At 40.0% G+C, this 25,510-nt stretch overlaps 1 protein-coding gene across 1 annotated transcript in view; it reads right to left on the bottom strand.

Moving 5' to 3' along the window:
* LOC124170557 (transforming growth factor-beta-induced protein ig-h3-like) overlaps nucleotides 1–25,510 on the bottom strand; it is a 244,036-nt gene that overhangs the window by 2,677 nt on the left and 215,849 nt on the right. The window contains exons 8-13 of the mRNA XM_046549356.1: nucleotides 17,227–17,472; nucleotides 14,925–15,062; nucleotides 14,360–14,475; nucleotides 5,748–5,938; nucleotides 2,664–3,218; nucleotides 757–1,306 (exon numbers count right to left, since the gene is read on the bottom strand). Coding sequence (XP_046405312.1) covers nucleotides 757–1,306; nucleotides 2,664–3,218; nucleotides 5,748–5,938; nucleotides 14,360–14,475; nucleotides 14,925–15,062; nucleotides 17,227–17,472 — 1,796 coding nt within the window. The remainder of the gene's footprint in view (nucleotides 1–756; nucleotides 1,307–2,663; nucleotides 3,219–5,747; nucleotides 5,939–14,359; nucleotides 14,476–14,924; nucleotides 15,063–17,226; nucleotides 17,473–25,510) is intronic.

Below are 25,510 nucleotides of genomic sequence, written 5' to 3' on the forward strand. Positions count from 1 at the left end.
TTTGGCAGCACGATTGAAATATATTTTTGGAATTTTACTTTATAGTACGTTTTCCCAAATTAGAAACAGCTAAAAAATCAATGTGCGTCCTCTCTGTGGTGCAAACCAAACCCGCTATCAAATCCAGCTCTAACATAACTAAGCGTCAGATTAGGGAACATTTGTTACCATTTTTGAAACATTGTCAACGCAGCGGGCAGAATTTTTTAAGGGGGTATGTACACCAAAAGGGGTGGTTCATTTGTATTGAATGCACTCACGATTATACCGGCTGAAAATATTTGGGTTGCTTGAAACCCTTAAAATTATCTGTTGGCCAGGGCGTTGAGTTAGTTACCATGTTGTCCTTAATAGATAATAAATATTGAAAAGTATGACGATAGTGGATCTTCATATCTAGGTATTCTCATTTCATAAGTTTGGGCAACATTACATCCAGGCATGAGTAGGGTCTACCTTGAATATTTATGTGTTCATGAATTGTTTACTCCATAGAAAGAAATATGAATTTTATCCAAGGAGACTTAGAGCCAGATAGCCTCGGTTCTTTCACCGGGATAGGCTTAATATTACTGTCGAGAAGACTCGCTGACAAATCTTTGGTACTCTTCCGATGACTTTGAATGGCTAAATCTAGGAATATCTGGGTGCCAGTTAAATCGTAAAATATTAGATCTTCGTATCTAAATTGACTTGGAGTTATTCAATAGCTCACTAGTAGTAGCTAGTGGCGGTGATTGATCAAACTTTGAATACCTTGGTTAAGTACGGAATGTCGTCCATCATCTTCCTCAGCCTCTCCTGCCCTAGCCTGTGGAAGGCTTCATTGGTGGGCACGAAGAGAGTGATGGATGCCGGATGCAGCGGCACATCCGGAGAGTCCGACGAGGATTGAAGGAAGGAGGCCGCTGTAGCCCCGCCACCCGCCGCGGCGAAGGAGGAAGTGGAGGAGGACGTAGAGGAAGTAGTGTTGGAACCGTACGTGGACGATGAGGATGAGGAAGAGGAGGAGGACGAAGAGGAGGAGGAGAAGGAGTACCACGAGGACCACCAAGAAGCGGCGGCCCTGTGGTGACTGAAACTCGACGAGTTGTTGAAGTAAGAGGACATGGGGTGGAAGGTGTTGAACGTGTAGTTGGTCAGTCCCGCTCCTCCGCTCCCGTGGTGACCAGAGTGGTGCAGACCTTGGTGGTGGTGGTGCCCGACGCTCCCCTCCGCCCACTCTCCGGTGGATCCGCCTTCGGCACCGTTGGGGGCCCCACCGTAGGTGACGGCCGCCGCGCCGCCGCGGTGCGAACTCCCTTGGCTGGGGCGATCAAAAATTGGTATTAGAGATTTTTGGAAGTAATGCGTAATTCCCACAGACGTTTATTCTAACCTCCTGGAGGTGGGGACGCGTTGGCAGTGGCGTGGCCAGGAATTTCGTTCGGGGGGGTACAAAACCAGGGGGGAAAATTTTTGAAAAACAGGTTACTAGCTAGAGGGTTTTAAACTAATTTTAACACTTTTCATAATCGAAGTACTTCATTTGCTAAGAAAATGTTTTGTAAAATCATTTTTTCAATATTTTGATTTCTTGTATGAAGGAAAATAATTCTGTTTTTATATTTCGGGGGTTCCCCCCCTGGCTACGCCACTGCGCGTTGGCGATGAACAATCGAACTGACTGTGCGATCGTAAAAACAATGCAGTATTCGAGGAGGCATTGAGTGGAAGCCCAGGGAAGCCAAGAGGATACCACAACGGGGGCCGCGGACAAGAACTAGGTATTAACTTATTCACCAATTCACCTCGGGAGGCACCGCGCCGCCGCGAAGTGAGGTAAAGAAAGAGTTCAGCTCACTCATCGGAGAAATTTGGACTGGGAAGCAAAGATTGTGCATCAACTGCAGTATGCTTAGGCCAGGTCGCAATATATACAAAAAACGTAGGAGTAAATGTATTAATGCCTTAAAGTTCTTGGTGGACCGAAAAGGAAATGTACGAATGCATAAACCGAATTAGAACTGGGTCTCACTAATTTAAAAGAACGATTGACCATCAGGGCCTCACATTTTGATAAAAATTTCTGAATGGGAGCATATTCACATAGTGCGTCATTCAGATAATTCCAATAAGTTTTCAAAGAGCCATTTTTGGCTCATCAAAATAGTATTTGTTGAAAATACTTAGTATCAATTAATATATCAAATTCAATTAAAAATTACTGTTTACCTGAATTGCATGCATTTACCTTTCATGAACTGATACAACGTGGTTGGCTAAACAGGCACATGCAAGTTCATGCTTTAACAAATGAAACAATTAATCAGACATTTATGATTTGTGAGCATTATCAGAAATACGAAATCACTGTTGAGACCTTGTGACACCATTTTTGGCTTTCAAAAAGCAGGATATGTACGGCTAAAGCCGAAAATAATGAATGACTCTAAACTGCTCTCACACACTTATTAAATTTACGATATTAATCAATTTCAACGGTTTCCCGTCATCTTCAAATCACCTCTTAATAATGAGATGGAACGCGATTGAAATCTCGAAAAAAAAAAAACGATTTGGAAGAGTTCAATGTCTTTCTTAACCATGGTTATGGTCACTTAACTCCACAAAGTAACGCTTTACCACGTCAGATTTATCTCAGGAGATCTAGTAACTCTCACCCTTGACGATGGTGTCCCACCCTTCCGCCTTCGAGCTCTGCCGTGACGCCACCTCCGCCCCTGTGTTGGTGACCGCTCGTGTGCCGATTGTTCCAAGGGTTGCCGGACTCGACAGTCGTCACGGAAATTCCTCCGCGGTGGGTTTTCTTGCGATTGAACCCCGGCTTTTCCTTATCCCACTCCCGGGACGCGGCGAAACCGCCACCGCGGTGACCTCCCTGCCGATTGCCTCCAGAAGAGCCGCCCTGCTCCCATTCCCTCGATGAACTGCCACCGCTAACGCCTCCGCCGCCTCCGCGGTGCCCGCCCTGCTGGTGGAGCGTGGAACTGCTGGATTCCCAGGCACTGCTCCCTCCGCGGTGTTGCAGGTGAGCGGGGAACGTGTTCGCCTGTGGGGGGAAGGGAGTGGTGTTGGGCCGCCGGTGGTGCCGCATGGTGGTGGGCTCGGTGGTGGTGGTAGTGGTGGTCGTGGTGGACGTCAACGGAGGCGTTGGTTCCAACTCCAAGGCGTTGGGTATCGTCTCCATCACTCGCCCAACAGCCTCGAGGAAAATGCTGCCGCGAGAATGGTGAGAAAGCAGAAAGATGAGCGTTGGATTCGGGGACAACAAAAGTAAAATGGGGGCCGTTAATACCAATTCATTAATTAGAATTCGGTAGGTTGAAGCAGGGGCGGATTCAGCATCAAAATTGGGGGGGTCTTGACTTGGGTTCGGGGAGTAAGGAATATTCCCCGAGAGAGCTTAGAGGCACGGCTAATTTTATTTTTGAGTTTTTTTTCAATAGGGAGAACTACGCTCTGCGATAAATGCAACTCAAACTTCTCTCACGTCTGAGATTTGTAGCCATGCATTTGCACGTACTCTCCCATTAGTAAATACAGGATACGAGGACAGGGATACAGAAACTATAAAACTAGAAAAAAAATGTTTTAATAAATTTGGAGGAGGGATGACCCCTGTGACCTCCCTTAATCCGCCAATGGGTGGAAGAGAAATATTTGTCGAAATAAATATCTTCTTCCATCAGCCATTCGCTCATAACTTTGCAGTGAAATAATCCGAACTTTGCCGTCACTTTTCATGAGTTGATGACGTCATTTGAGTTTCGACTCTTTTAGAGAACTCTCGAGAACATTTTATACATGTATGAAATAGCTCACATAAGGGTAAACAGCATCGACCCAAGTGGGGAAGATAAGTGAGGCCAAGGAGAAGGTGAAACGCATTGATACGCACGGCAAAAGTTCGTGACGTCATCAAATTACCTGCGAAAGGGTTAAGGTTAACGATTTTACGCCACGAATGTCTCACAAATTTACGCACCACAAATTTATCTTCAAGAACGGTTTGAACTATAGAGGGAGGTTCACCGAGGTAACATCTTTCCAGCTCTTCCTCTCCAGCCAATTTCGATGAACCGTACATGGCATATCTCCCATCACCATGAAGCTCAGTGAAGTTGGCATGAGAATGGGACTTACAGAGCCTAGAGATTACAGTGCTCTGTACTGTGGCAATATAAGCTCAAGGCACTTGGCTTCATTATCGGTACCGAGGAAATTTCCGGTGAAAATTTTCAAAATGGTGATGCACATCAGTGGGATAGACCAATGAGCGCAAAACCCGAATCTGTGCTAGATGGCTTCGACGCTAAGAACGGTAAATTAAAGCATAAGGTTTGATTCATTTTTCAATGTTTGACGCGAACATTTAATATTACGAGAATCACAACTGTCACTTTGGATCATTGTGAAAACACCGAAAAGACTGGGTAGAGGAAAACATTTCGTATCGTCTCATGTTTTCGGAGACGATATGTTTGCGTAACAAGTTAGCGTGGCGGCAAACGCCTTGGGAAGATGGGCGGCAGAAAAGGAGGTGTACGGAATTCCACACAATTCCTAACTAAATTTGCGTCCATCCCGAAGCAAGGAATTTTTAGGATAGGCTGAGATAGAGACACATCTTAATTCGTACCAACAAGAGAAGAATTAAAAAGATGAGGCAATACTAAAGAAAGAAAAATGAAGGACGTTCATCTCAGGTTTGGAACCAGAATTGCACTATATCTATCCAACTAAATAAATTACACAACCAAAAAGAATTAAAGCCATACATTTTACACCATTGAATAAATAAATTTAACCAGAATTTGAAATTTCCGAAATTGGACCTAAAAGTCAAATATAATCAACAGTAAAATCATTTTCTTCGGCAATTTTGATTTATAAACTTTTAATACACACGCTGAAATATAATATGTTAATTAATATTATTTCACAATAATCACATAGGTTACGCTACCAGGGCCTGCCAATTTACTGGTATGAAATGCCAAATTAAGATTTTTTCAGTCAAAGAAATCTGTCGTTGTCTCTTATAAAACCTTGCCAATTAATTGTTAAATAAAATCAGCTGCCAAGGTAGAAGCAACTAGAAATGTCTGAATTCACAATATATTTAGTATATCAGACAATTTTGATACTCCTTCGAGTATGTGACCAAATTTATAGCGCTTTAAGTGTATTCTTTGACCATCATGTGTGTGAATAATTTGGTCTCATCTGAAGAAATGTCAACAATTGCGCGGAAAACCTTAAAAGGGACTCGTTCAAATATTCCATAAATTTTATAAAAATTGTCAATATTATTGGATTTTGGCAGTTACCCGCGTCAGGACGTTAAATGACTAACGTTTTCTTTCCTATGCTAGAGAACTCATCTGTGCAAATGGCCTGAGTGTCATTAGCCAGGACGAAGTCTCCGCCATGGGAGAGGAAACGTTGGCCATTTAAAGTCATGACGCCGGTAACACCAAAAGTTCATTAATACTGACAAAAATTGAGGGAAAAATTTTTAGCAATTAATAAAAATTATTCGTCTTAATGCGAATAAATCCCTTCTTGCTAGCATCATATTAGGAGTAAATATATAGACATCACCTAGACGGAAAAATATACCAGAATCTTCTAAATTTGAGAATGCATTCAGGGGGAGATTAAGCCTAAAAATGTCTTAGATTTGGGTTGGTCAGGAAAATGATTACACCGACACGTGGTGAGGTAGTGAGGGAGGAGCCCACCTGAAATTCCCATTGTTGCGCAGCAGGTCTCCGGCGGTTTCGTTGGAGGGGAACAGGGGTCGGCTGATGACGTGCAGCACTCCATTGAGGCCTTCCAGGTTGCCCTTGTTAATCAGCGCGTTCTCGACGCCCACCGCCTTGCGCAGAACCTGCAGCCGCAACGGATTCTCCTCGTCCAGCGACATCACCACCTGTAGAAGAAATACACTATTGATATATCTACATCTACATGATACCCTGCGAGCCACCTCTAGGGTGTTTCGCAAGGGTGATCAATCACCAGCAAGCAGATTGGAAGAGGATTCCAACACGCACACAACACAGTAATAAAAATGTTACGCATTGTTAATGTTAAGCAAATGTTAAGCAAATTATTTTTCCACATTTATGCAAAGACAAAACTTTCCAACTAATCATGAAGGCAACCTGCCCATGAAGCTGGAACATGCAAAACATGTTGTAAAAAAATAAATTCAGAAACATACATTAAGGATCACATAAGGTAGTACGCTACACTACAAGTCAACTAACCTATAAGTGAGTCCCAACACTGCCGTTATAGTCTATTATCGATCATGTAAAAACGACATTATGAACCTATTTGTTCTACAGTATCTCTCTAATTTAATTTTTATGATATGATATACCGTAGTATGTTGGCGTTAGTATGATATGATTAACCTCGTCGGAATACAAACTGCTCTTGAATTTACATAACTATATCATGCATTGAGGAGAAGTAGCCTCCGAGGGGTAGATGCTTTAAAACCGAATATTACAGTAGACGTTTCTCCCATCAGCCATAAGGCTTACAGAAGTGCGAAATTCCTGAGGAAAAATCATTCGCCTTTACCGGGTGTCGAACTCAGATTGATGCCTCGGTGGCTTAAATGGCTTAAGTACTCGGTCAGAAATCGAGGGATCCGGATTCGAACCCCGGCCAAGGCGAATGATTTTTCTCTGTAGAATTCCGCACATTTGCACATGCTGGATGACATCTGTTTGAATTAGATGCATTAATTATGTTTTTTTTATTTACCATACTACCAAAAACACCACTATATCGGCCATTCACATCTTGGTTTTTCAACAAGTTAACAATAAATCGTACACCGTCATCCATGTCCTACTCACGATAATGGTAACCTACCCACGCGGGAATTGAACCCGCGTTATTTTGTTCGGCAGACGAAGACTTAAGCGCCGCCGCCATCGAGTTAAAAAAATGTATAATTGGCGGGGGAAAATATTGATCCAAACAGCAAAAAGTTTTTGTAAAGAGTTATGGGGGCTTGGCCTGGGTCACTAAAGCCACAAGCCCAATCAGTCGTGTGCATACGCAACCTCTCGATCACCCCAAAACCATTTCACGAAAGGGATCCTCAGGTGACAACATAAATAATGCCACGTCATTGGTTCGGTTAGGTGTTGGGACCAACTGCGTCCATGGTGAAGTGTATATCATCTCTTCGAGAACCAGTGGCGCCGACTCCATGGGGCCTGAGGTGGCCCGAGCCCCCTCAAAAATTCGTTGTGTCTGTGAGGAAAAAATGAGTCCGGCTGGTCGATTTTCCCCGGAGTCTCCAGATATCGAGATTCGAGTTATCAGGGTTCTATTGTTGATCCTATAACTCTTTTAAAATGCTTAAAAAACTTAAAACTCACTACTTATAAAATTTCCAGGGGCAAGATCCCCGGTTTGGGCCGCCCCAATATTTTTTGTAAGTCGGCATCCCTGTCGAGAGCATGATCGAGGATGAGCTAAATAGAAACACGTTGATTAGTTGTGGTTTGGGAGACTTTTCCTTCGAGTGATCATCGTTAGAGGCGACGAAAATGGGAAATCTCTCCTATCACTTAGTCAAACGCTACTTAAATCACTATGAAAAACTCAAAATGTGATTGAGAAACACTCCTTTTCCGTCCGAAGACCGAAAATAGTAGGTACCTGCAATCAAATAGTTTGAACATCTAATTTTGAAATTTGTTCACGTCATTTGAACAATTTTCATTCAAGGGGTTTGGAAATGCTAATGATTTCGGATACAGCCATGTAAGTATACCAAATCGGGATGCGTAAAACAGAGATTGACTTCAACCCCTCGGTGCTACATTAAAAGATAAGATACCAATCAAGATAGTAACGCTGGTGTTTAGTGTCAGAATGGCGAGTTTTTGAAGAAGCTCAAAGCAATTTAGCCCCCCGTTCCAGAGATGACCGACAGATGAGTAGCCACTCACGTTATGACCAATGCCAACCACACATTTAAGGTTATTATTAATCAATAATCGCTTGGAAGACTGCCAGTGGTTTAAGCGTGTAAAGTGTCACTAAACATAGCGTACACAAGGAAAGCTCTCCAGAAACTCTTCCTCCGGGCGGCTAGTAGTACGCGAAGGGACTCTCGCTCTTATCTGCTTATGCCACCGATGCGATGCTTACCTGAGGCTCGCAAGGGTGGGCTACTCGTTTTGCGGTTGAGGCGAGACAAAGGTGGCGATCGAGACACACTGAGGTAGAACGTACTTACACTACACAGCAAAGTGCATTCCGCTGACAAGGGAACGCCCTCGTGTCGTGTGTGCGTGCATTCCTCGCTCTCAACACAAGGCTTGCTTACATGGGCGAACCACTCAACGCTTAGGATGCGCTTTAGTCTTATCGCCCCTCTTCTTCCTTGATATTCTACCCTCTGCAATCGAGTTATTACGTGTCGCATCAATGTTAGCACTGATAAAAATTTTATTTTTCATTTTCTCGGTTAACTTTTCCCCTTCCCTTATACTCTCTCCTTTTTTCAATAAATATTTTACCTTAAACACAGGAATTAAAATTGTAAATTTAATTACTGGAATCTTGAGGGCTAAGGAAGCTTGGAATAAAACATTTTGTACATGTAAACCATAACTGAAACAGATCATAATTACAGATTTTTTGCTATAAAATACAAAAGTTTGATTTTTAATTTGATAGTGAGGTTTCACAGTTCCTTGTACTATCTACATTCAGTTATCATCGGTTATGGCCTCAGTAAAGAAAAGATCCCACTCCTATGAAAAGAGCGAAGAAAAACTCTGATAAATTAGGATTTCATTTTTGACATAAAATATTCTTCTTAAAATGCACCTGAGCCCTAATTGACTGATTGTTTCCACGGGCGAACCGCCTTCAGATACCCTCGTCCTCCAAGCCGAGCGACTAACCTTACTCCTATTGACAGCAGGTACTCCGCAGACTGTGCACAAAGTTTTTGAATATTCCTTACAGTTAATTTTTCTGCAGTGAGAAATTCGATGACGGCTCGCTGCTTGCAACGTACATCACTTACAGACGCCATTTCAAAACGGTCCTGCTGCTACTCCATATGTCGTAGGAGCCAGAAATTTTGCACGGGCACCCATGAAACTTCAGATAATGCATAATTCACGTTTCAAATTTGCGCCATTGTTGTCGGCTGAGAAAAAAAATTGTGATGCATTACTTCCCGGGGAACCCTCGCACTATGCCAATGTACTAAGATCGAGTCTCTTTTCCGAGACTTTTTTACACCATATATATCTAATTTTTCTAATGCAGAAGCCTTATATTCACTATTATTTTTCTCTATCATGGTACTTTGACATAGTATTCGAACATTGTAACCACTGGACCACGTAATACATAACTTTATCTCATTCTGAAGGGAATATGTTTCACCTACAAATGTTTAAATCCGTTTTTTGCTTTCAATATTGGTTAATTAACCCCATATGGTAGGTGATTTGAGACATCACCCGATGGACAATAGCACTGCAATATTTGTTTGAATTCTGAGACCCGGGTGTCGGACACTCCCCTTGTTAGGTCGATTCGTATCGGGCGGGAAATTCAAGGCTTAGAGAACCTTACGAAAATTACCTTGATTGTGACTCTTTCTCCTAAGGCAGTTGCCCAGAAAGGCTTTCACGCGGAACTTTCGAGAAATGTGCATATGCATACGTACGCCCGCGGCGACAGCCATTCTCACCTTGGTATTTAGGGAATGGCTTTCGATCGATCCACTCGAAGGATCGTTGCAAAATCATATGCTTCCCAGAGATTAGCGTGGATATAGGCGCTGTATGTTCATTTTCGAAGGTCAAGGACATGTTAAGCCTTTTTCTCTGACATCCGCGAGTCTTCCAGAGTAGAGGATGCCATCATACCTTTTGGGGAGGACTCAGTGAGAAGCTCATTTATTATCAAACAATAATACGCCTGGACTCAGCTGAAAGTAATTGAGAGGAAACATCATTTCCGAAAGACAGATCTTTTTCCGTGACAAATTACTTCTTCAATGAAATATATAATACTTGCTTTTCCCTTTTCGAGATTTTATTGTTACATGATGAACGATTTTGGTTACGGATAAGCGATAGAGTTACGTCTGTTTAATTTTTTCGTCAGCTTACTAGCTAATTATGCACACAATAATTCTATACCTTTGTAACTAAGATTCAAAGATATCGTTCCCGTGGGTTTCCTCAGTGTGGCCTTTTGTGCCATATGCCCGCTGACAGGCTGCTAAACCTTCCTTATTAGCTCCATTCTAAGAATTTCACTTTGATCACACCATCAGACTATTTAAGCAAGCATCACCAAATATAATATTATTACTAAATAGAGCTTGATTATGATTTGTGGTAGGGAAAACACGCATTATTTTTTATCCAAATTTTGAGGAGCTATCATACTCTTCACTTAATTTTACTGGGATGGTTTCGTTCATTCATAAATTTGATACGTACTGATTTCACTTTTTCAAATAGCCAAATATCACGCAAGAAGATTTTTGCGGGAGAGCTTAGCTCTCAGGGCAATAAATATCCAATCGCTACCGTCCCTTTGTTAACACATCTTAAGCCAATTACTCATTAGTAGAGATACGTGAAAATCGCACTTTCATTTTTATTTTACCGCACTTTCAATAACAGTTTATCGCATTTTGTGGCGTCTATTTTTTATTTTCATAATGAGGTAGATGACGATGAAATGTAGTGAAACACAGTTATATGACAAAATACAGAATATTTTAAATAATTATGTAGTAGAACAATAATAAATTAAGGAATAAGACATATAGTGGCGGAGGTGTAGCTTGCCCGCGCCCACTTGTAGTTCGCGGCCATGTAGAGTCCCAGCCAACTAGCAGCTGGCCAGTCGCTCACATGTTTTAAGCGGTGGGTGTCGGCGGAGCATTTAAACTGCGCTCGGCACAAAATGTACGAATTTTGCCGTCGAAAAGGCAAATTTGCGTAAATATAATATAAAAGTCCAGTCATCGCATCTATGTCGCATTTATTTGCGCACATCGCATCTATATCGCATTTACGATTTTCACGCATCTCTACTCATAAGGTAATCCAGCACTTCCATTCTGAAAGATGGGACCACATATAACGAATTTTATACTATTTCCTTGCACTTGTGTGTGTAAAATACAAAAGGTGAAAGAACGGTAGGTCAGTATTCTGATAGATTAGTTTCAATGGCGTACGTTGATAAATTGCGGTACTGAAGGTAGACAGTTAAGTACTGGATACGGTACGGGTATAAACATGAACCGTGACTTTGCCTTTTGTGGATGACTTCTTCCAACATCTTTCATTTCGAGGAATTGCTTTTTTAACACTTCCTGCGGTCATCAACTATCATTTATCGCCTGTCTGAGATCTTCACCGTCAGCATATTTCATCGGTGACAGCAGGGAACCTCCATTTCGCTTGCTGTAATTCCTGCTGATCACTAAATTTATTCAGAGTGCCGGGTTCATTATGAATGCAGCTTCCGAGACCACTGCGGCTTAGGTGAAGGATTAGAGTCACACCTGTAGGTTAATCTTTCATGTCAACCATCGAATCGTGGACAAATAGCAATAGGTTCGAAGCGGAGGGGTTTACAATGATTTTTGATTGCTACGCAACTTGTCATAAATTAGTTGACATCACTATCCTTTTGGCTTCGGCTACAAAGGAAAGTAAATAACAAGATAAACGTAGTAAGATAAAAATGACATATGGTTGGACATATGTAAATAAACATATATGGGAATGTCATAATCATTGATACTGGCCGGAAAAAACGCGGAAAACTGCTCTAAAGTGCTACCAATGAGCATTACTTAGGGCATAAGTAAATATTCCCTCCAGAAAATAGTTCTGAGTTCGAGAATACAAGAAGTGCATCATCAACAAATCACATAATAATACAGGTAATTGTTTCATTAACACTATCATAATAAAAGAATTTCTCTTTGATTAAATTGATTATGGCCTATGATGAGCAGAGGTCCCTGTTAAAACCACACGTTTCAGCAAGGTAGAAAAAGAAATGGAATCATTGAGTTCCTTTATGAAAATCGAATGAGTACCTAATTAAAGACAAGGAAAGTAATATATAATGGTATCGATTCCCATTTTCATTTACAGATTTGATAATTCTTTCGTGCAAAGCAATGAAGTAATTTACGTAGCTAATTATTGCAACTAAAGTTACAGTTATTGCAGTAAATAAATATGCGTGCATAATTTTTCAAGTGATAAGAGCCGTTTCTCAGGACTAAGAATTTTAATAGCGTAAATGTATTTTCTACGTCATTCCTTTTACGACGAGAACGAATGATAAAATTAGTTATTAGCTGAATGTGATTACCTAATGTTAGATATTTTGATGGATAGGAATAACCGATTAACTATCAAGCCATAGCATTAGCCATAGCATTATCTTGATACAGGAAAAATATTAATGCGAAATACCAGAATTTTCTGCCAACGATAGGTACTACGTTTACTTTTCATGGCTAACCATAATTGATCCCCATCAAAGGAATTAGCTTCCCGGAATTGTAGATTCCGGACACGGAAATGATGATAATACCCACAGAAAGAATAGGTAAAAAGAAGCCCGCAAGCATTTAAAGATAACTATATTTTACAACAATTTTACCTATGCCATAAATATATTTCTCCCCAGTTAGGCGATGAACGGTTGTATCTATAATATGGCTCGCACAGGAAGCAATTTACGCAGTATAATGAGAACATATTGAACCTGCCAACGAACGACTGATACGGAGATTCCTTCCAGGCACGGTGATTTCATCAGGCACCCACCGTTGACGAAGAGTGGTAGTCGTAAGAATCGCTTGAGACACGGGGCTCTCTTGTCAAGTCTATCAAACGCACATCATCCAGCCGGCTCATTTGGCAATAAATCACAACTTGCGTGGCTACCGAAAGAATTTCCTTTGACCGCTCGACGTGATTGCGCACCCAAAGTTGTTCCCTGTCGCTCCGACGTGAACGGCGATGAATCGGTGACAAAAGTGTGCGCCTTTGAAGGCAAGTTGACGGAAAAATGGGCGCGACATCTATCGGGGAGGTTAAAAGGCGATAGGGGAGGATGATGGCGGGGAAAGAATATTACTTCACGCGTTGAAGTCTCCCCCTCCGGCCACGCCGAGCGGAGGATCGTTAAAGGAGTTGCCATCGGGCGAAAATGCCCACTCACCATTCAAAGGAAGGGATTACGGCGGAATTAAGCGCGCGGGACGGCTCGAGCACACAACTTGACCTCTTCACCGCTGACAAAAGAGAGGAGAAATCCGCAACGAAATGCTTAGGTGATTAGGAGTTTTTGCCGGCAGCAATTTAACCCATTCAAAGAAGGCGAACCGTTGAATCATCTCAATCACTCGTTATCAATAACATTATTTGAGGCTCATTCATCAGTAAATCAAATTATAACGGGATAGCGAAATGATATAGGATTTACGATGGTATAACTTTTAAGGCGTGAACCAATATTTGGCCAAAATATTTGTTTTCTTTTGTGCGCTTTAAAATGATGATGCATACTGAATTAAAAAAAAAATTACAATAGATAGAAAGAAAACGAGAAGAAATGTATATATTTGAAAAAAAACTTTTTTAGGAAAGGGGTTTGATCTACAGATTAAATGCTTGTTGGTAATGATACGATCCTTTCTCTCCTCCAGATGAAAATCAAAGTTTTCTACGGGAATTCTCGAGTTTTTCTTCGGTGATACATATTCATATAAATTTGTTCACATTTCTATTTAGAATTTTTAGATGATAAGGGTGGGAAATGAGTTGATCGGGGATCTTGAATCTCTCATTAATATTCGTAGTCAAGATTCCAATTACCGGGACATCAGCACTTAGAGAAACAGGGAATTTGAGAGGCAAGAGGACACCGAATGTGGCTTGATAATTATAAACGGGGAAAAAAGATAGTGCTCGTTTAAAAAAATGGACGAAAAACATTCTTATTCAAGAAAATAGACCCTTTCATCGTAGTTTGAGACAGCCATACTCGCCAATTTTGTTAAATATCGATAGATTACACCATAAGCGCTAAAAGCCTATTTTAAAAACCAAATAAACTACTGTCTATCACGAAATAGAAATATGAAAGGGCATTAGAACCAGTTAATTTGTACTTTAGACTCGATCGAAAGATGGATTGTTTTGCATTTTTCTATGGAAATTTCGATATTTATGCTAAATCTACAACTTTGGATTTCAATACAGCGTTTACGATCGCATCCTCGTTTGTATCAAATCTAGCTCACCTGTTGATGAGCAACCTGGTCGGTCTTCAGACGGCCTGGAGTTCCATGGTACATCACGAACTTCCTCGCTTTGGCTTTGTTGTTTCTCATTTCCTCCAGGGTAGACTTGGGAACGGCTTCGAAGAGAAAATCAAAGAATTAGAGCCGTGTATGACGAAACACTTCGTTGATCACTTCTTTCATGTTTTGAGTCATTATTTAATATTTTTCGAAACTTCGTTTCCCTATGTTTTTTTACACGTATTTTCAGCAAAATGGTGGTAGCTTAATTACATACAAATCTGAAGGATTGCGTATTATAGCTCTGATAGTCGTACCCAAATAGGATATATTTGTCCGGGCGCGACGTTTTGCTTGTCACTTCTTTTCACGAGGCCCAGCAAATCAAAAATCGAGTTATTTCGCAACAAGATAATAAATTAAAAGAATTTTGTTACCAAAAACTACAAAATTTCAGGTAAAGATGCCTGTATATGTTTCTACTTTAGCCAAAAAAGGAGGTGAAGGTGCTATATTACCTTTTAAAATATTCACCACCATAAGGTTACCTATGATATAAGCTCACCTTTCATCGCTTCATTCGAAGGAGCAAATATCGTAAAATCTCCGAAGTTCTCCAAGGTGTCATCGAGACCTGCATATCGAATTGTTTTCAGGAATTCTTTCAAGTCTTCGTGTTCGAGTAACTGCATCAGCGTCTTAGCTGAAATAAAACAATAGCATTAAAATTGGATCTTTGAGATATACATTTGAGATAGGATTCTCTGTACCTTTCAGTGGTGAATGAAACAACAGATAACGGCGTTCGTACTTCAAATAGATCATATCAAGTATTCCTGAATCATTCAGTCATTTTGGACTATGAGTATCGTCGGATTAATATGTTGTAAGAGGAATGCGTTGTATAAAAAAGTTACGAGATGATATTCGCTGACTGGAATACCTACATAAAATTTAAATAACTTTTTCAGTGACATAAAAATACAGAAGACGCAAATGTGATCGGATTTAATGGAAAAAATAATATAAATTAATAAGAACGCCAAAAGGCGTTATTTATCTCGATACAAAATAATAGAAATAGAAAAATAGTGTCACGTATCATTAAAGTAAATTACAAATTCTATTATTAATGGAAAAAAATATGCTTACAAAAGAAAGAAAAAAATGATTCGTTTGGCACAATGGCATAAAGAACTTAAAGCCTGAATTAATACACGAGTGATTAAATTTTTCAACCATATAAATGAAGGGAAACTATATGAAGAGATTTTTATTCGCGAGGATTTCAAGGATATATATTCAATCAAGTGACGGCAATGTTTGTGATAATAATCAGCTTAAGGCTACTCTCCCCGTTAATTCAAGTAAACTTTATCTTTTCAACAATAGGCCATAGTTAGGTACGCTGTAATGAGCCACCGAATGAAGTACGCAACAATTGTTCACAACTAGACGCTACACAAGTACCAGGAACTTGGCATAATATTATCCGACCCCAGTACTGAGGTAGTAGAGATAATAACTGTTTTTGATAGCCTTTGAACTTTTATAACACCAACATAAAACGAGATCCTAGCACATTAAATTTAAAAAAAATACCACGCAATATAATTTTTTTGCCTTTTTTTCCAGTGATACAAAAAAATGAAACCATTTATTATGGCTTTAGAAATGATCCGGGCTCAGGTGGTATGAATTAATTAGCAATTGGAATTGTAGGAAAATTGGTCTAATTTGCAAATTTTACCGGTCTATGCTCCAATCAGAATGCCCATTCTATCGCAAAAATGTTGCTAATCAATATTTAAAATAAAATAAATGGGTGCTTCATTTCATATGACGTGAGTAGTGGCAATTAAGTAACTTTAATCAACATTATATTTTTCTACATTACGGATAGATCGACTTATTTTACCAGCTCTCTCGGGTTTGAATGATTCATATTCCACAATAAAAGATACAGTTTCCGGCATGATCCGATGGAAATCTTTTACATATAACACAGTGAAAGAGCTTGTCTATTTCCCTACTTCTTTATATTAATCGACCCAGTTTTCGGACATAATATCATTTTAAAGCATGTCCCTTTGAAAATTATGCATTACGTGCCGAAACCTGGGTCGGTTGAAATGAAGAAGTGAGGAAATAGACAAGCGCTTTCATTATATTAAATTCCACAATAAAATTTAATCTCTTTACCATGAGAAGGATTCGTGTTTATTTATTCAATGCAGTCCAAAAACAGTACGAGACCAATTAAAGAGGACTCACAATAGCAAAGAAAACAATTGACTTGTATTAAGCTAAACGTAACCAACAATGAACAAGATAATATTCGAGCAGTATTTATAAGAAAATAACAAAGAATGGTTGACTTCATAGGGTGGTACGAGGAGTAGGGGGGAAATTACGACGGAGACGGTGCAAGATGAATGAGGGATAAAAAAAAATGAATCAAAATTTGTAAGACATTTTGAATAGTAGTTAGAGGAAGGAGGAAATCTGAATAGATGTGACTGTTAATAGTCATTTTGTTCATGGGCGTACCCATAATCAAAACTAGGAGGGGGGGGGGTAAAACTAGCTGTGGACGTTCAAGTTGTAACTTTTTTGCACAGATAAGGTTAACGAAGCCGAAATTTTAAGGAAATTATGGCAGCAATTAATTAGTTTTTATAATTACTCGCTTGAAATATAATGATGATTTTTTTGTAGTTCCATGTCTAACACTAATATAATTTTTCTTCAAAAGGAAAATTTGCCCATAAATTTTGTTTTGAACTAAATTTATTTTCGCTTCTAGGGGGGCAGTTGCCCCCCCTTTCCCCGCTGGGTACGCCCATACTTGTGTTTTGATCACCTACCCCGGTCCGGGAGCACCACCTTGCCCACCATGTAGAGGGGCCCGTTGCTGGAGAGCGAGAACTCTTTCGGCAGCTTCTGCCCCTCCACGATTCGCATCGTTATCTCTCCCCGGTGTCCTCCCCGTCTCGGCGAGTGGCACTCCATCTTCAGCTTCCCGCCCTTCACCGAGATAGTCCTCAGCTTGTGCTCGCCGATGATCGTGCTGGGACACACAGGGTGCGCCAACACGTGGTTCTCCACCAAAGCTGCAAAAAAAAACCACAGACACGCACAAAGGTAAATGATGCCGTAAAATAAAAGCGGGATGTGTAAATAATTTCGATAGCATAAGTAAGCGGTAATACCAATTCACATTCTTTGCCGTCGGTGACCCGTGTAAGGGCTATTTACACGGCACACTAGCATGTAAAAGTCAATTTTTGAAGCTAACGATTTTGGTGGGCTGGAACGTAACATGAAACAAATTATAACAGGTTATATTTTATGTACATGAATTTGTATAAGTTGGGTGGTTGCACAGTGCTTTTTTGCGTTTATTCACGCGGTAATTCATTCACACGTTTACTCGTATGGGTTAATGCACTGTACAACCAGCCCTTAACATGATTTACTTTTCTGCAACCATTGCCATATGTTACAGTGATTACTCTTTTTAGAATGAAAAATAATCATGACGTTATGATCTATTTTTCTAAAAAAATTGTGAAAGAACACACAATAACATCATTAATCTTAGATACCTCCATGAATTCACACCTGTTATGGTTTAGCATATGCTAAAAATATTTTTATTAGTTCCATTTTCTCGCAATTCATGACATTTAGTTTTCATTTACAAGGCACAGATAGTCGTTCATTTTCTATTTTCACGTTAGAAACAAATTTCTTGGAGGGACATGGATACAATTCTGGCTGATGTAAACGTACGGCATTATTGGTTCGGGCCAAGCAGCGTATGAAAAGATTTTAATTTTCGGTAGTGGCATGCGCAAAAATTTTCCTTGGCGACAGATATGATACGACGGAGTTCAATAAGTAATGCGGCACTTTGTTTCTGAAACAGGAATAGTTCTATTAAGCATTCCAATTCACCATTCTATTCCCCAATCTTTTAGCTACTCAGAACTATTTTTCAACGGAATATCCAATCAATGCTACTCAACCTTCAAATGAGGGCCTGTATGCCTACACGGTACCAATCCACTGGTCGATGTCGGAGCCAACATCATTCTGCATCAATAACATCATCCCCGTAGCGGCGATTATGAACCACGAGTTGCCCAACGGCTCACTGTGCTTTTGTCCAATGACAGATCATTTTAGACATGCTACAAGTGCCTATGAATCTCTGAGATATCCTGGTTTTCCGCCAAAAGAAACTCAATCATTTAGGAAAGCACCTCAGTTACAGACACCATTTTAAAAGCTCCGTACAGCACGGTCATATATTGGAAGTCAATGCAACTATACGAGATGAAGCGTGAATGTTTAAAAATGTTACACGAAAAATGCCAAGTTTTTCAACTAAAATTGGCCGTGATAAAAAATTTGTTGCATTTCTTATCGATTTCACCTCGCATTTATACCTTTGAATGCAAGGACCTGACTTTTGTTACTCACTCGGCGCTACGAATAGTTACATTTGGTGAGGGTAGGGCTCGTACATGGCGCGTGAAGAGGGTCACCTGGAAGGACCAGTACCTTTCCTGGATCCACTTATGACTTTCTTCAATTCATAATTACATCACAAGAGTTTTTTGAATGCGGATACGAAAAGTTTTCAACTGATTAAAATCCGGACACTGAATTCTGATCCGACACTGATCTGTAGCAAGCACTCCATTTTCAGGAAAAGTGAGAACTGATAATTAACCATATTTATAAGGAAGTATATAAATTTTGCAGAGTTGAAAAGACTTTCAATGCAAATTGAGTGAAACGAAAACAAAAAAGTTGAATTATTTTAGAAGAATTTATATTGAATTGAATTAATTTCATCTCAAGGGATAAATCGTTCGCAAGAATCCACGCATGAAATACTACTAGAAAAATTAAATTCAACTGGGAATCGAACTATAGGCTTTCACTTACAGTTCAATCAGTTTAAGCAATTTTTTCTCGCAGCAGTTCGTAAAAAAATTCCCTTTACATATTAATAATCATTATTTGAAACGAGTTCCTCCATCGATTTTAAAATTACCATAAAAGTCATTGAAACACTAGCTGTCCATAGTAAACGTGGGTATTCCGCGATAACTTCTCATGTAATGCTAATTTTATGATGTCTGGTTGGATTTAACCGCAATATGATACAGCTGTAACTGGATCGAAAGTTGTAGAATGGTCATTTAGTTCAAAACAACGGTCAATAAACCGAATGGTCTCGACTGAAGAAATTGGACAATATGGTTCCCATACTCCGCAAAATGAAACTACGCATTAAAAACTGGTCCTGATAGTGACTCCATTTAGGATAAACCATAATGCAATATTCAAACTTGGTATCAGTAATAGTATACACTTACACACATTTGGTACAGAATTTTCCCTCATAGCGTGAGATATTTCCAAATTCACATATTTCAAATCCAACATAAGCCCCAGAGAAACAACGGAAAATGCCCTAAGCCGTATCGCATGTGTTCTGGTCGCAAAAATAATACATTGCAAGAAAGCCAGGGCACAATTTATGGCATCGAAACGGCGGTAGTAGCTGCCAAGGAAACGTCATGAATCATCTATAGAAAGGATAATACACTCCATGCAATGCTTGGGTCATACCCGCTACGTCAGGGCATTGCCATTTCCATTGCCAATTTTGGTTTCGCTGCAACCCCAGCAGGAAGCATGATGACTGAGGTCCCACTCTAAAATCTCCTTTCGCAGACATCAATCTCCGCCTACACTCCTCCACGGTGAGTCAGACGGCGGCTGAACGAATTTCACTCACCCAGTTGACCGGACGAAAAAAATAATTTTTTTTTTGGACACCGAGGAACACGAGGAGCCGATATACTTCCATAAGTGCCCACTGAATTGCTAAAGAGAAAGAAAACGGGGTACCTGTATGACGAGTAAAAATATAATATCGCGAAGGTGAAATCCGTAGTTTAGTATGCAGAACTCTCTGCTGCTGGCTTGGTTCGTTGTAATGGATTCATATAGTAGTGGTACAAGAGTGAAATACGAAATGTTTGGGGTGTTAGATGAGAAGTATTGTAAAAAGAAAGAATGAATGGTTCATGAAGCTATAATTTATTTTCGACCGAAGGGTGGGACCCGTGGAAAAGGAACTCTAAAAGATGAAACTATGGGAGCCATAAGAATAAGACTGAAGGAGAGCTTTGCGTTTGTTGTGCCCTCTCATAGCTCCTTGCTACTTATCCTTATACTTACCGGTCGCACCACACTCACTCCACAAGTATTTTTTCCTGACGCATCAATTGGTTTAAATTTAAGCTAAAGCTTTAATTTTTCAGGGCATATAAATTAGATTTCCAAATATAGAATATAACCGACGTACTTTCTCATATGAGTGGTTTGGAAGCCAAGAGGTACAAGTGATTTCTTTTTTCTATACACAGTTAGGTACAGAAATTAGGTATAGAAAACTAACGAGATAATTAAACATTTGATATAGTGCATTAGATTTTCCACTCGATGTCAGCACCGAACTGAGACTCATTCGTATCCCTGGGCAACCAATTTTTGTGTATTTCTATTAGCAATTAACTTGACCTAACTCTGTTGTGAACAAAATCACTTGTACCCCCTGGCTTCCAAACGACTCATATGTATTTTAAGATGCAAGGATATACCCAATTAACAAAAATTGGGGCTATCCTATTCACAAAAAATATGAAGATTCGTAAGCAATAAAAGATGAACACGTCAGGAAAAAAAGACAAAGGATGAACGGCTGAGAGGGGGCGATGCGTCGCCTTAGAGCGCGTGTAAGACCAAAGAAAGAAATAACCTTCCGTGATCTTATGATGGGCGGTGTGCGCTGACGGTCCACGGCAATATGTGGGAAGAAACGGCCTTCTTCCGTAATGGGTTTCCCTAGTCGGAAGCGCGTAGGCCGCAGCGTCTCAGCAATTGCATCACTGCTTTTGCGCGCGTAAATTTCGGAGGCTGAGTCAACGTCACCCTCGCAGGATTTCGATGGACCTCCCAGGAGGAGGCCTCGATTCCCACGCACTGCCCTCACTCATATATATTATCATCTCCGAGGGCAAGAAGAAGAATTGACGGGAACCTCTGCAGTAAGCGGCTATTCACGGAAGGGCAGAGTAAACTCAAAAGAGGTCGGACAAGGATGAAGGTAAGTCAACGGCGGGTGGGTGTGTTGAATTATCTCCAGTGGACCACCCTACTTCACCATTGACACAAAGCCTAACTTATGGGGAGTTTCCTTTCAATAATCGGCCTAAAAAGAGATCTTAAGAATTTAAACTTTGGAGTCGATAATGCAAATTTAGAATGGCAAAATTGGTCTATTCTCGATTGGAAATTCCTTATGTGGTCATGCATGTCATTTTTATATTTTATGATTTTTGAGCTTTTACTTCCATTCTACGAAAACAAAAACCTCAAACATAGAAATTAAAGAAAAATACATGAATATATCAGCGAAAATTAAATGAATGTATAGCGACTCATGATCATTTCCCAACAAAATAAAAGTTCACACAAAATAAATACCTATGCTTTCAGGCTAGAATAGTCACATGAGTGCACGAAATATGTAGAAAAATTATATGTTATCCTAAAATACTTCAACTTAAATTCTCATCCAATCGAATAAAATATGCTTATATAAAAATATATATTCCATATAAATTAATAAAAAAATTATTTCTAACCAAATCGATACCTTTTTACTTTATTTGCCGGAATTAGTATTCCAAACTTCAAAATTATTTCGCCTCTAGCTAAATTTGCGTAATGTTTGGCTCCAGAAATACAGTTTGCCTAGCTCATATGGAGAATATTTCCGACCTAACCGCATTATGCATATAAAAAGGCATACCATAGGAAACGCCCAAAATGTAAATTCTCGCAAAAATGACCCAATTGTTGGCATTAAGGGAGGAACATGATTACCTTGAATTAATTTATAACACCAAGGTCAAGCCAGCGTATGCGGAAGATGAATCCCCTCAAGATGTAGATGACATAGTGAGGCGGAGAAGGCCTACGGGGAGGTAGGGGATGAAACACAAATGCTCAATCACAAGCTTTCTCAGAGGAAAGCGCCAATATTAGGACCACCAAACGCTGCATTAATACATTTGAGAACTCTGCTTGAAAAAAAGCTGAAGTATCAAATGCTCCTACAGACATGCCGCAGTCTTGCAAGCCAGTCAATGCAGGCATAACTTTTAGGATAACGTATGCATTGTGCACATTGTACACGGATTCCGTAGCACAGCAAACTTTCATTTTGTTCCATCCTAGAAACAATCACTAATTAGATTAAAAAATATTTAAAAAATCATGCATTTCCAACAGTATCTCCCTAAATGTGTTACAATTCAAGAAAAAGGAGAGAATGACTTCAGGCCGTTAAATGAACTGCATTCATTGCGACCATTTAAAATTGGCATTTAGGGCTATTTGCTCACTTGGTATTCGATTGATAAGCATTGTACATGACCGAAATTAAAATACCCAAGAACAATGGCAGTCGTGTTTTTTCTCCTTTTGAATTTTGTCATTTGTCATTATTCTTACCCTGAATCGAGCGCAATGCACGAAAATACAAGATTTATACCTAACTGTGCACGTACCAAACTTTGGACTTATACAGTTGATAGAGAAGACGGGGATAAATGAATATGGATAGCGATCACCGATGCAAGTTTACGGCTTGACGGCGGATCGTAAACACAAATCGTGAAATTGGACCCAGTACACGGTTAATACTTTGAGTAAAGGTTGATCGTAAAACAGCATTCATCCTCCTCCATCAATCTTCCCTCGTTCACGATTCAAACTCCCACGGGCATTAAGGAAATTGCAACATGATCACTCATTTCCAGGGAAGTATAGAGGAGGTTTCTCACAAGCTACGAATGAAATTTCTCAGAAAAAATGAAATGGTATGATAAATCGATAAAAATGCAACGCCACAGAGAGAAATTGAAAACAAATATCCAATTTAAAGTAGGTACCGTGAAGCAGTCCGAATTCGGAGGTGAAACTCTGCGATGGTATAAAACCTATAGCCATGATAGTATAATCCATTGCTATGGTTGGTATGAAAAAATTTCATTAAAATAACATTCATTGTAACTGCAGTAAAAACTTACTCTATGAAGAGTGTTTTATCGTTCTCTTGACGGTTCTTCTCATTTCCACTCTTGATGATAAACAGTTTAGTCTGTCATAAAATTTTATTGAATGTAGAATAACCAAAGTTTTTCACCCCAGCCATGATCATCTACATAATCAAATTTTTTTAACCAAATGAAACCAAAGTTTGAAAAGGGTATTATTTTGGGCCGCGTAGACACAGCAGGAACTTCATGGGTACGCAAGCGATCACTATAGCCGAACTTAGACCGGGAGAGTGGAGTCCTAGAGCGGGAAAACGCAGCAGATTCATACACATACATTCACCGATCGATGGAATGTAGAGGTCGAGCTGGGATCGGTGGAGTGATACTACCGCCACCAGGAAAAATGCACTTCCAGGAATTCGCAGGGATTTATCCAAAGAAATTGCGCTCCCTTTCACATCCTACGCTCCCTATTCTCCACCAGAAATCCACCGATGCGAGTGGGTGGCGGCAGAAGGCAAAGTGCGTGGGATAAGCGGAGGGAGAAATCGATTTCAATTAAAATTTTCCGTGAATGGGTGAGGCCAAGGGATGAAGGAAGGTATTATACGAGTCCCACGGTCGGGAGGGGGCGGGGGCGATTACGGCTAGAGAGGAGAAGAGTTTTAATGACGGCTCGGGTGATCCACCGCGTGATATCCTCCAAAGCTGCCGACGCTTCGGGGTACGAGTCGCACACGACCCATGGCTGAAATTGGGTAGTTTTCTTCATCAAAGAAAACGAAAGGCACTGATTGCGATTCGTTACCCACCATCAGTGTATTCATTATATTAAAATTATTTGGTTTTAGAAATCCCAGTTTAACAAATGTTAATGGTCAATTTTTAACCTGATATTAAAAAGGACCGATTGGCGCCCATGCAATGCCACTCCACGTGATGTCACAAGGACCTAGATGTTATACGAGTAGTCAGAAGTTTTACATCGTCTGGTATTACCAATGCATGCATGTAGCACTAAGCTCAAGGAAACATCTCTTAATAATCACTTTTAAAAATTGCCTATGGTCGAAAAGTTTCCTTCGTTTGATAGGGCATAAATAATTAATTAAAAGCTGGCTTAAGCACTCGGCCGGAAATCGAGGGATCCGGGTTCCAATCCCGGTCAAGGCGAATGATTTTTCCTCGGTGGATTTTTCGCACCTCTATTCGTGCCACTATTTCCTTTGTGTTCGGAGCGAGTGGTGCCCCCTACAGTACATTCCTACATCCTTGGGCTTACCAGCCTCGCCCCTGAGACCAAGGGATTGAGGGCCAGACTGGTTGGTAGGCGCTCTGTATAATGAGTCCGGCGTCCTGAGCGCAATAATGGTGGGATATTTGGAGGAGTTATTACATTTGCGTCATCATCAAATATACATCACTACTGAACAAAATGCGCCGCACAAAATATATTGCAAATGATAATAAATAAATAAAATTCATGCACATCCTGGTGTGTTTCAATTATTTCCTCAAAACCGCTTTCAAATATTTCTCTGTGTGTAGTGACCAGGAAAAAACACCAAGAAAATTCAAATATTTAGGAGCTAAAGGCAATAACGAGAATGACGAATCCGAAAAGCGCATCCTTAATTACTTATTTCCGAATTTGGTGAATTCACATTTAAGCTTAAAATTTTGTTCCAAAGATGTGTAACCTCATAAAAATGCATTTACTATTAAAATTAAAAATTTAAAACTAAAATTTATGACTGGCGCTGAACTTTTTCATCAAAACTTGATGAAAAATTGCAAACCTAATTCGCCATTAACATTTTTTGGTTTCCGGCAGTAATTGAAGAAAATGAGCATTTAAGGCAAAGAAGTTATATGTGCACCACAATCAACGAAAGGCTAATACTGGGATTAGGTCATTTAGGTCATTATTATTATCTCTCGTTTATAGTAAAAAATAGATTATTGTTAACAAAATTTTTCTCTCGCACCCCGTGTTTGA

This window comes from Ischnura elegans, chromosome 1 (genome assembly GCF_921293095.1).
Source record: "Ischnura elegans chromosome 1, ioIscEleg1.1, whole genome shotgun sequence".
Classification (NCBI taxonomy): domain Eukaryota; kingdom Metazoa; phylum Arthropoda; class Insecta; order Odonata; family Coenagrionidae; genus Ischnura; species Ischnura elegans.